Below are 13,058 nucleotides of genomic sequence, written 5' to 3'. Positions count from 1 at the left end.
AACCTTATCAACAGTTATATACAAGAGCCATTTATACCTTATCAACAGTTATATACAAGAGCCATTTATACCACTTTCTAACCTCCCACCTTTTCACTATTCAACAAACTGTATATCAAATCCCATCTCCAAAAGGCTGTACCTCTGAGGCTATGATTATGGCTTGTATGCAACTAGGTTATCTATCCCAATTACTTGTATGGTCATCTAAGATATACTAGAAAGAGCTTTATAGATACTAAAGAGCGTGCCCTTACTTGCGAATGAAAAAAAAAACCTACTCATTGCCCTTCACGTAGCATTCACATGGCTCAATGATTCTTACTCTTTTTACAATACAAAATTAAATGCATCCCGACAAGTTGCCTTTTAGATTGTGACTTCTTGATGCTTATAAAGTTATATATAAGGCATCAAAATCTTCACCATCGTTGAAGTATAGTATTGGGAATTGCGTTGCTTTTAAAGAAACCTTTCTAATATTGCTATGAGTATATTTTATTTCAAAAGATACTTTTTTCATTACTTCACAATTTAGCATTGACTCACCTTTAGGTAATGAAGTATTCAATAGCAAGTTGGTTTCCAAGAGATTTTTGCTTAAAAAGAATTAGGAGAAATATAAGAAAACTTAGAAAGTATGTGATTATTGCTAGACTTTTAATGCTCACTTGTTTGAACCAACAAACATAAATCAAAGTTCAATAATTTGAAAGAAAATGTGAAGATGTGATGTGGAGAGAGAGAGAGAGAGAGAGAGAGAGAGAGAGAGAGAGAGAGTTTCTTTTTGGCCCTTAAAATACTTGCAAAATTTTAAAGTTTTTGAGCATTTTGGCCTTAAAATACTTGCAAAATTTTAAAGTGCCCGTCAGAAAATTACACTTAAATACAAGAAAACTTAGAGAGACGTGCATCACGCTAGTTTTCGAGCATTTTGGCCTTAAACTACTTACAAAATTTTAAAGTGCCCGTCAAAAATTACACCAGAATACAAGAAAACTTGCTATATTTCCCCAGTTGAAATTGAAGGGCAAGCCTGAGAGAGATGATATTATTATATGAAACTATGAATAAAAATGCTTGTTCAAAATTTATCTTTTTAAGGGGGTGGGAAACAGTGTCAATTTTCCCCAAGCACTTGGTCAACCTTGAGACCTTGTCAAGCTTCTCCTGTCACTGTCTCCACTGGCTAAAAAGTATATAATTATATTTCCTTCCTTTCTGAAATTCTCTGAAGGACACCAGTGTCAGCCTTTCCATTTCCATTTTTCTGTTAAAGCTCAGTAGCTATGGCAACAACAACAAATCCCCCACCATCACTCCACAGCCTTTCATCACATCAGGCACTAGCGGGCTCCTTTCCCGCCCATCGCCGCCCCTCTGCCACCCATCTTCGCCATACCCGCCCCTGCCCTCTCCGTGCTTCTCTACACAGATCGGAGCCTCTGAGCCTCGAGACGCTGCCATCGCCGCCTTCTTTGTCCTGGTCCCCATCCTCGTGGACACAGAAACCCGCCTTCCAACTCCCGCAATATCCCGACCATGCCGAGCTCCAGGCCGTCTTGCAGAGCCTGGAGGGCTTCCCGCCGCTCGTCTTTGCCGGCGAGAGCCGTCGACTTGAGGAGCGCCTTGCAGAGGCTGCGCTGGGCCGCGCCTTCCTCCTGCAGGGTGGCGACTGCGCCGAAAGCTTTAAGGAGTTCAACGCCAACAATATCCGTGACACCTTCCGTGTCCTCCTCCAGATGGGCGTCGTCCTCATGTTCGGAGGCCAAATGCCTGTCATTAAGGTGTGGATCTGTTCTAGTCTGGACTCTTTCTCATTCTAGGGTTTGTTCTGCTTTTAGTAAGGATTTTCACTGGGTTTGAATGACCTCAAATTAGGGTTTTAACTGAGTGGGTGGATATCATTTAAGGATTCCTCCAATTAGGGTTTTGACTCAATGGGGTACTGGTGTTATGACTTCAAATCTGAGTGGGTAAATGTCATATTAGGGTTCAATCTTAGATTAGAGTTTTGATTGGTTGGGTCGATCTCGTTAAGGTTTTGACCTTAAATTACTGAATTGATTAATTTCATATTCAGATTTTGGCCTCAACTTCGTGTTTTAATTGAGTCTCTTAGTATGATTTTAGGTTCAAATGAGGTCATCTCAGGTTAAACCTCAAACTAGGGTTTTAATCTCATATCGAATTAGGGTTTTAACTCGTTGAATTGGTCTCTTTTTTCTTAGGTTTTGCAGATCGTTTATCTTCAATTGTTTTGTGTTTCAGCTGTCAATCTAGGATTTAATTGAGTTCCCACTTGTTTCAGGTGGGCCGAATGGCTGGACAATTTGCGAAGCCTAGGTCGGACAACTTTGAGACCATCAATGGTGTGAAATTGCCTAGTTACAGGGGTGACAATGTCAATGGGGATGCATTTGATGATATCACTCGACGTCCAGATCCACATCGGATGGTGCGGGGCTACAGTCAAGCGGCAGCAACACTGAATCTGCTGAGAGCTTTTGCAACTGGAGGTTATGCAGCAATGCAGAGGGTGTCACAGTGGACCCTGGACTTTGTCTCCAACAAGGAACAGGGTAGCAGGTCCATAAAATTTCTTACTCAAATATAGCTTCATAAGTAATTATCAGTCAATCAAATTAGATATACTTTACAAGGAGAATTTAGATCCAAAGGTTACTTCTAGATTAACAGGCTGTGGAATTCTATCATTAGTGAGGTATCTTGACCATCAGGTCGGCGAACTCCCCCACCCAACCCCCTGCCTGCCTGCCCGCCTGTCCATTGGAGGGGTGGGGTATGATATGTAAACTCCCTTACTCTTAGGAAATCTTCTAAATCATCTCCATCTCCCCATATGAAATAAACCAACCTTAATACTTACACAGCCAGCCTTTGACTTATCAACCAAGCTTCAACCTGAGACTTTTACTTTTAATCCTATGGGTACGCATATTTCTATTAAACTGGTGACAGGTCCAAGCATTGTATAATTATTTTCCTTAGGAGAGCAGCTCAAAATAATATGTTAAAAAGTAAAAATGCTTATATAATTCTCTCTTCCCCCCCCCCCCCCTCCTCCTCCTCTCTCTCTCTCTCTCTCTCTCTCTCACACACACACACACACACACACACACATCGAAAGGCATATCCTTAATAGAGTTGTTCTTTTTCTGTTTAGTTCTAAGTATGGCATGACCCAGTTCGTGAAATTGGATGATACTTAAAATTTCCATGGTGTTTGTATCAGGTATCTTGAGCTCGCCCACAGGGTGGACGAGGCCTTGGGATTTATGGCAGCATGCGGATTGACATTGGATCATCCAATAATGAACACCACCGAGTTTTGGACGTCTCACGAATGCCTTCTGCTACCATTTGAGCAGGCGATGACCCGCCAGGATTCCACATCTGGCCTTTGGTATGACTGCTCTGCACATATGCTCTGGGTTGGAGAAAGAACCCGCCAATTGGACGGCGCCCACATGGAATTTCTACGAGGTGTTGCCAATCCATTGGGTCTAAAGGTGTTTGTTTTCTTCTAATAATGCCTTTGAAGTTATGATTGTTGATATCTTCTAAGATTATCTAGTGGGGGATATGGTGTTCTAAAGGTTGCGAATATCCGGATGCCTCTGTGTCACAGGCTAGTGATAAGATGGACCCTTCTGAGCTAGTCAAGGCATGTGAACTACTTAATCCACACAATAAGCCAGGCCGCCTCACTATTATCGTGAGGATGGGTGCAGAAAAGGTGAGGGAGAAGCTTCCACATCTTATCCGGGCTGTCCGGCAATCGGGCTTGATTGTCACATGGGTCAGTGATCCAATGCATGGTAATACTATCAAGGCACCTTCGGGTCTGAAAACGCGACCATTTGATTCCATTCGGGTATGTTTCTAATGATCACTGTATGCTAGAACTGTGCTGTTTAAAATTTCATGCAAGTTACTGCTATATGTTGTTCTTGGAAGGTTAAGGGCACTTTGAATGTTGGTATGTGCAGGCAGAGCTGAAAGCTTTTTGTGATGTTCACGATGAGGAAGGGAGCCATCCTGGTGGTGTCCATCTAGAGATGACGGGGCAGAATGTAACTGAATGCATAGGTGGAGCCAGGACAGTAACCATAGAGGATTTGAGTTCTCGTTATCACACACACTGTGATCCAAGGCTCAACGCATCCCAGTCTCTTGAGCTGGCCTTCATTATTGCTGAAAGGCTGAGGAAAAGGCGCATTGAAATTCCAGGCCTTACGAACAAGGCAGTTGCTTGATTGAAGATTGTGGCCCTTGGAGTTACTATGAGAGAAGGAAATCAGGACTTGTCAAGGCAGTGTGGCATTCAAGGCCGTCATTTTGCAACCATGGAACTATCTTATGTAGATGTATGTGCTTATGTAGGCACTGAATAAGAGGTTTGAGTTGCTGGAAGGTATGACTTGCATACACTCACTCCTATTTCTGCTTTGAGAATGGATGATGGAAGGTTCTTCTGTCATAAGTGGTGTCAAATATCACCTTTTGCTTTACTGCGAATATGTGTCCTTGAGGCTTGGAGTCTATGCCCTCATTGCTTTACCAGGAATATATTAACCGTGGTTGGAATCTATGCCCTCATTGCTTTACCTTGAATATATTAACACTGGCTATCAAATGTAGTCCCTTTTAAAAAAAATAAGCCATTGTTTGACTGCATTTATGTGTAGCTTCCCTGTTTTATTACCAAGTATGTGTCGATGTGCACGAACTTTCTATTTGTCAAGGTTCTGGATCATACATTCCTGAGGACGACCTGCAGAATAGCCTGTTAACTTGCTGGCATTTCTTGGGAAATGCGCCTGGAGGGTAGTGACCAATCAGTGTGTTTGCATGATTACGACATGCAGCCTGACTTCAGCTCCCCAGCAACTTTGATGATGGTGCAAAGATACCAGGCCCATTTTTCTTCAGAAAACAGGGGGCTCCTGATGCCCTTTCTCCTTTCATTTGGATGTTCAAGTATGTGTGCATGCTTGTAGTTGCAGTGTTTAAAAAGTGTATCCTACACTGCACGCATACAAAGTTCTACTTATATATGAGCACAGCTTTATAGCCTGATGGAGAATGCATATTCAAATGTGGATCTTGTGCAAGTGGAGGGCTTTTGAGACGTTTGGTATGGATTAGAGTGGTCCATTTATCAGCTTGAGCAAATCAACAAACTTAGAGAAAGAACACTTGATTTCATTAACTGGAAGATCGTCTGTACGACTCTCAAAAAATCAAAAACATACCAAGCCCACCTATAGAGACCCTATACAAAGAACATATTGTTGCAAAGGTGAAAGAGTAGTTGAAGACTTACATGAGGCCGTTAGCAACATCAAGATGGTGGTCAAGGAAGACTTAGAGAACACATCAAATCAGTTGAGAAAAATGGGCTGAGGCAGTTGAAGCTTCTTCATACCCACATGGGAGGCCTACTTAATGATGGTACATGGATGGAGATGATGAAGGATACTTAGAAGATCATCTACATGAAGTCATGCTGATCGAATGGGATTATGTAGTGACCAATTATTGTACCAAATTTGAATGGGGTTCTAAAACAGTCAAAACTTACTTTAAATGCGCAAAGATATGGACCACAAAGGAATTAACCCCAATGTAACTTAACAAGAGCACGAAGGCAAGTGGATATTCTCTCATGAGAGTAGGGATCTCATTGGAGGATTTTCATAAGTTGATATAGAAACGCAAATCAAAACTAACATAAAAAGCAAATGCAAATGACTTTAATGAAGGTGATTGTATTGATCCTTATGTTATGTGTGTGGTGGTCTCATATGTAATTTTAGCCTTCTATATATGGTGGTCTCATAGGGGCAATTTTACCCTTCTGGAGATGTAAACATAATCTTCTCCTCTCTCTCTCTCTCTCTCTCTCTCTCTCTCACACACACACACACACACACACACACATGCACGCACGCACGCACGCACGCATACATGTGCACACATAAAAACACTTTGTATCACATATATATGTCATGCAGGTTGAGAATGCAAGCACATGCAGGAGTCCAAATCACTACACTTTTAATTGCCTTCAAAAAAAAAGGGGGTGCTAAACGTGACTCTCATTGAAAACAAGTGCACTATACATATTTTTTTTAACAATTTTCAAGGAGTGAAGTACATTGTGTTTCATCCGTTATATGGGACATCACGTTCAGAATCCATGTTAAGTGGATGGTGTACATGTATATGCATTGTGTTCCATATGTTATATAGGACATCAGATTCAGAATCCATGTTATCTGGATGCCATACATACGTATGCATGCGTGCATGCATGCATAATCTTTTGTAAGGTGGGATGATTACAACTCACTAGTTTCAAGCTCTCATGGGAGTACAATTACACATGTATACAAAGAAGTATTTGACTGTGTTTTCCTTATTTAGCAAGGTAAATAGTTATCCTTTCAATTGACTCCATGTAAATAGTTATCCTCTCAATTGACTCACATGTAGCATGCCATGTTGTTGCACAATATATCTTTCTCTCCCTCCATTAATGGTTAAAAAAAATTTGTTGTTTTACCTTCAACCGTTCTAAATGGATCATTAATCTTGCACAAAAAGTTCCTAATGCACTCAGAGTAAAATCAATTGTAAAGCTTTCCATTTCCAACATTATGAAGGGAAGAAGGATGCACGGGTTGTACTTTCATAGCTTGCTAGCTTGATGATTGCTTTTCGGATTACACATTTTTCAAAGGAGATAGGATCAAGTGTGATAGAAATCATTTAGTGGAGAGAGCCGCTTTATAGTGGATTGTAGTAATACTAAGAAGACGCAAACTCGACAGTCGGTGATCTTTCCAAGAGCTCATTAATAAGAACTTCTTATCACCCTAGTACAAAGGTAGAGCTAGACAGCATTGGATATACGTTAGAGAAAGAGATTGTTTTTGCATATGTTCATAAATTTTGGCAAACACTTTTTCAGCTTCAAGCCATAGAGAAGGTTCATAAGAAGGAGTAGAAAATAAAATTCATAGCTTGTTTGAGATCTACCATTAGAGCAGAGATTAACATGTTTCATCCTAATTCTCTCAACTCTACTGTCTTTTTAGCCATAATTGTGAATGAAAGAATGGGATTCCAAAGGATCACAAGCCACCTGAGCATCATGTGTCTAAACCCCATAGGCCTGGATTCTTTTCTAGACCATTCGTCAAGTCCAAGAACAACCCTAGAGAGGATTAGGGGGTATAGAAATCGATTAACATCAACATTTTGACATAATAAGAATGCAATAATGTGATTAGGGAGAAAATGATAAAACTTTGTCATAATGACAAGATAAGAGATTTAACAAAAAGCTCATATATCATTCCATTAGATAGGGGTCTTTATATAGACTTGAGTACATCTACATTAGCCACTAATTGTGACTCTTAAATTTGATTAAGCCATCCCCTAATCTTGCCTAGATTTGAGGACCATCTCCCTTGAAGTGGGGTGATCACCCACTTAGGGCTTCTTCTCTGTGCGCCTTCTTTTGGGCATCCTTTGGGTTGGACATTACACATTCTCCTTCACATTTGAACCTCTTTTAAGGCTTTGAACCTTAGCTCTTGTACATTCATTTTTTAATTTGAGGGTCACATGACACTCCCCCTTACTCCTAACTTTCACAAAACATCACTTGCTATTTTCAATAGGAGCCCAAGTTGAAGATACCCACACCAAGAAAGCTAGCAAGTGACCCATCAATAGGCTCCCCTATCCTCCACAAATCCATCACTCACTTCCACATCATCCCAACCTCCTACAATATCTGCTTTGATCAGCCTCCCACTATCGGGACCATCCCATGCCCACCTCCACGAAACTCTCAAGGATGCCATTGATTAGTCCCTCATGGACCATCTTATCCCCCAAGAGCTAACCCATAATGACCTTCTAGTTTCCCCAAGTACATCAAAAATAGACACTCACCAGTGAATCGAGCTTATTGGCCATGTGGCCAAGACATCTAAGAGGCACATCCTCCTGCAAGAACATGAGCTCAAGTGTTGGGATGAGTCTAAGTAGTGCCACAAGCTTAACCACTCTCAACAAACTACTTCTAGCCACCAATGAGAGAAGAGTGTCAGGTTAGAATCCAAACTCAAGAAAGAAAAAAGAGAATCTCATGCTGAGGCCACCCAGGAGGAGCTATCTAATAGTCATAAACAGGACATGGATTCCCTCTTCTCTAGCTACAATACCAAGAACTAGAAGAAACCAAGATTGCAACAACCAGCCCAAACACATGAAGCTGAAAGGGACCACCAACTTCTAGATGAGGTCAAACAAGCTAAAGCCAAAGAAGCCAAGTTGTCCATGTGGCTAACTAGTTTGCAAAGAAATGTGAAGATTCACTCGCAAGAAACCGATCTCACACCAAATTCGAGTACAACCAGCAAGCCATGGCCAAGGGGACGACAGCCTACCTACAACTTCTCCAACATGAAGAAACCCTCATCACCCAGGCACACATTGAAATCCATAAGCTAGAAACCATTGGCTAGGACGATACCCCTTGGAAGGGCATGACCAAAAGAAACTGGACATGCTTCTCTCATGGGCAACTAACCTCAACACCTTACCAAAACCAATGGTCATTCCCCTTACATTCATCAACCGCACCTTGGATCTTTACCTGCTTCAATTCAATATATCTTTTTATATGACCCTATCTCAACCCCTTCCACACCATCTTAGCCCAGATTAACACTGCACATGGCAACCAACCTTGCCACCCTCTTCTTCTACGACCAAGCCATCTCGTTCTTACACACCACAATTTTGTACTCCATTAAATCACATCTGGTTGTGTCCATGTTAACCCCACTTTAGGTTAGCTAAACATCTCTTCTTTATATATGAGAGATGGCTTGTAATAAGGGTCATGAACATCACTATATAATGTTGTATTATGAGAAAAGTTGGCCAATGACCAAGCTTACTAGAAGTTTTTGGGTGCCCAAGTGTGAATAAGGACTAGATATATATAAGTAACTTTCTCATAATCAAAGAGAATCCCCATTTGTGCCAATTGAGTCTTGTTTGTCTACTTGCTTTCTTGTACTCTAGTCTTGTATGAGAGAGAGAGAGAGAGCCGAGAGTTGTGTGCATGATTCTTTGTGCATGTGCCCCTTGTACATTGTGTGAGAGGGAGCAAGAGTGAGAGGAGTGAAAACCCTTGGAGGTGCATTAGGACATTTTGAAGGTCATTTGGAGTTACCTTTCCCTAGAATCTATGATGCTACTGGGCTGTAATTCAAGGACGCCTTGAGTAGGGATTACAACTTGTTCATCATCAAGAATATGATCGAGACTGGGTATATATGGTTTTAATGAAATACACTTTTATAGGCACTTTTACCTGTATAGGGACCACAATACCTAGGGCTGAGCTTCTTATATTTCCCAAGTGATAGAGAACTTCATTTGGGTCGCACTCATAGAAGAACTTTGTCTCCTTCCTTGAAGATCCTTTCAGACCTCTTGGTGTCAGCATAATGCTTTTGTCGATCTTGGGCAGCTTTAATATCCTTTTGGATTGCCTTGGTTTGTTCCTCCATTTCTTCGAGCATTTTCTTGGATGCCTCAACTCTTATGGTCGGATCAGAGAAATTTAGAGGAGACAAGCATTCTTGCCCATAGAGTGCTTTGAATGGTGACATTCCTATGCTCTGATGATAAGATGCATTATTGTAGGCAAATTCTACCAGAGGAAGGTATTGAATCCACCTTCTTGGTTCCCGTCCAAAATATGCTCTGAGAATGTCTTCAATTACTTGATTAACTCTCTCAGTCTGGCCATCGGTCTTTGGATGATAAGCTGTGCTAAAGAAAAGTTGAGTTCCCAGGGCTTGAAATAAGGATTGCCAGAACTTTGAAGTGAAGTCAGAATCCCGGTCACTTACTATCCTTTTTGGGAGACCATGAAGTTTGAGGACTTCCTTGATGAATATTCAAGCAACATCAGAAGCTTTGAAGGTCTTCTTCGCTGGTATAAGGTGAGCTACTTTGGTAAGTAAGTCCACTACTATACCAGAATGGAGTCATATCCTCCTTGAACAGTGGGGAGACTTGTGACAAAATCCATACTAATGCACTCCCACTTCATTTGGGGAATATCCAAGGGTTGAAGTTTTCCAGGCATCTTGACCCTTTCAGCTTTGATCCTTTGGCATGAGAGACATTGCTTCAAGTATCAAAGGACATCATTTTTCAAGCCTGCCCAATGAAAGCTCCTTCTTACGGCATTTAATGTTTTTGCATAGCCTGGGTGTCCTGCACAGCATGAGCTTCATGGAGGATTAGTTTCTTTAAAGCAGGACTATCATGAGCTTCATGGAGGATTAGTTTCTTTAAAGCAGGATCCTTAGGGATACATAGCCTGTGATTGAAGTAGAGGCTTCCTTCATGAGTGGAGTATCCCTTGATTAGATTCTTCTCTTTCTCTGAATTTCCCCCTTCTTCTACTAACTTCACCATCCTCTGATAATCTGGATCATGAGATGAGACTTCTTCCACCTTGACCAGTACAATTGCAGAACTCTACGCACATGCTCTTCCATTGATTTGGAGTAGATTAAGATGTCATCAAAGAAAACAAGCACGAATTCATCCAAGTAAGGAGACGGAATATATCTTGCATTAGGTGGTTGAAGGTTGCAGGAGCATTGGTTAACCCGAATGACATTACAGTAAACTCATAGTGGCCATAACGGGTATTGAAGGCTGTCTTGGGTATATCTGCTTCCTTGACTTTGATCTGATAGTAACCAGACCTCAAATCTATTTTTGAGAAGACTTTGGCCCCATGAAGCCTGTCAAGAAGTTCGTCGATGTGAGGGATAGGATACTTATTCTTGACAGTGACTTGATTTAGCCCTCGATAATCTATGCAGAGGCGGAGAGTTCCATCCTTTTTTTTTGGAAGAGAACAGGTCCCCCCTAAGGAGAGCTACTGAGGCGTACGAATCCTTGCTCAATGAGTTGGGAAAGTTGCTCTTTAAGTTCAATGGCTTCAGGAAATGGCTTTAGGAAGGGACATTTTATATAGGACGTTTTTGAGACGGGTTGAGCTCCAGGGATCACCTCAATTTCATGATCGACTTCTCGAGGAGGCGGTAGCCCTGTAAGCTCATCAGGGAAGATGTCAGAGAATTCTTGGAGCCAAGAGGGTTCTGTCTCCATACTAGGTTCAATGGCTTTGTTGAGCTTGACTAAGAAAACTTGCTGACCCTTACGTGTTCCCTTGTTGAGAAGATGTTTTGCCTTGACTACCCTAGATTTAGGTTTTCGTGTTATTCCCTGAACAGATATTACGTGGCCATGCCCATTTTCAAAAGTGATACTCCCTTGGTTACAATGAATGCTAGCTTTGTTTGCAATTAACCAATCCATCCCAAGGATTCCATCATAAATTCCTAATGGAAAGACTCTAAAGTGACCATGAGTTCGCTCTCATTACCCAGCTCAAAATCAAGGTTTCCTATAGAGTGGCGAGATACTACTTCTTTCCCACCACCACTGGCTAACTCTACAGTCATTCTTCTAGCTGTTTTTTGACTCAAGTTTAATTTTTGGAAACACCTAGGAGAATGAAATGAATGGGTACTGCCACAATCAATCAAAAGTTGAAATGGCTTACCGTGATGAGTGGTTGGGGTTTAGATTACACCAAATTGTTTATTCGGACCTTGGTGTTCTACTAGCAGCATACGAGCGGGGGGTTGCTTTATTCCTAGAAGTAGAATTATAGCACCTTTATCAGTAATGGATCGTGTATATCATAGTATGTCTCCATCGCAGTATCGCCTTTTATGCGTACGCGATTGAGGCAGTGACTTTTGGAGCCAAGACGCTCTATGTATATATCAAAAACTTTGATAATAAATGATGTTTTGCAAAAGATTCCAAATTGTTTTCGTGGTTGTGAATATTGATTAATAAAATTATCAGAGTGAATCTTGTTTTTAAGAATTATGATGGAATAATTATTATTTAAGAAATAAATCTCAAAAATTAAATAATCATAAATCTGATGCCAAAGTTAAGTTGACAAAAATCTCGTTTTGTCAGAATCATGAGAGGCGCGCAGCCAGTGCTTGCTAGGCAACCGGATCGTCTTACCGATGATGAAGAGTTAGATCCGGACGTTCGTAAAGCCTTGCACTGATCCCAACCTGGTCCATTTAAGGGTGAAGGAGAACAGTTAAGAGAAATAGTGAAAAATGGATTGAGGCCATGCTGGTTACAATGAGAGGAGCAAGATGGCTCTCGCCAGATTAAAAATTATGAAAACGGCCAGGGTCGCATGGAGGAACCATTACGAGACAAACCGTCTCAACAGAAATACCCAGACCTAGTCAGATCTTAAAGCATACCTTAGGAAAAGGTTCTGTTCCAGGCTTCCTGGAAACCAAAATGAATGAGTTCTTGGAATTGAAACAGGATAGCCGGACAATTGAAGAGTACCATCAGGCATTTGCCCTTCTCCTTAAATATTCCACTTTTGGATGAAGAGCAGCTGATGGCCAGATTCATTCGAGGAATGAACGAGCCATTGGACACTCTAGTGAAAAATGCCAAACCAGTCTCAATGGTGGAAGCTGTCAGAATGGCAAAGGACTTTGCCAAGGCATTTGTTGTCAAGGTCCTGCCAAAGCCTGCACCCTCAAACTTTAAAAGGTTCCAAACCTCGGGAAGTACTTCAAGCTTTCCACCCCCAAAGAGGCAGTAAGGCCCAAGTCAGAATCAAGATGCTGGTAGATTCAGAAGTGAAGGAAGACCCTTCCCTCAGAACACTTTCTTAGGAGCCCACCTTTTTCAAGGACTCAGAGGGAGGAGCTTAGAAGTGAGAACAGTTGTTTAGGATGTCAGGGTTTCGGACACCAGCTTAAAGACTGCTCGACTCCTGCCATGTCAAGAGGGCAAGGATGTCAAGGACCTAGAATGCAGAGACCAGCTCCTTCCTATGAGTCAAGTCTCGTCAAAATCAA

At 41.5% G+C, this 13,058-nt stretch overlaps 1 protein-coding gene across 1 annotated transcript; it reads left to right on the top strand.

The window, feature by feature from the left end:
* The first annotated feature begins 1,231 nt into the window (after window positions 1–1,231).
* Window positions 1,232–5,788, top strand: LOC147608024 (phospho-2-dehydro-3-deoxyheptonate aldolase 2, chloroplastic-like). The gene is made up of 5 exons (XM_086789638.1): window positions 1,232–1,787; window positions 2,312–2,589; window positions 3,257–3,533; window positions 3,653–3,898; window positions 4,014–5,788. The coding sequence occupies exons 1-5, from the start codon at window positions 1,290–1,292 to the stop codon at window positions 4,278–4,280; spliced, it is 1,566 nt and encodes a 521-aa protein (XP_086645764.1). The 5' UTR covers window positions 1,232–1,289; the 3' UTR covers window positions 4,281–5,788.
* Window positions 5,789–13,058: the final 7,270 nt, after the last annotated feature.

Source organism: Cibotium barometz, chromosome 54 (assembly GCF_041138505.1).
Source record: "Cibotium barometz isolate CiBa-2024 chromosome 54, ASM4113850v1, whole genome shotgun sequence".
In the NCBI taxonomy this organism is placed as follows: Eukaryota; Viridiplantae; Streptophyta; class Polypodiopsida; order Cyatheales; family Cibotiaceae; genus Cibotium; species Cibotium barometz.
This window is presented reverse-complemented; position numbering and strand designations above follow the sequence as displayed.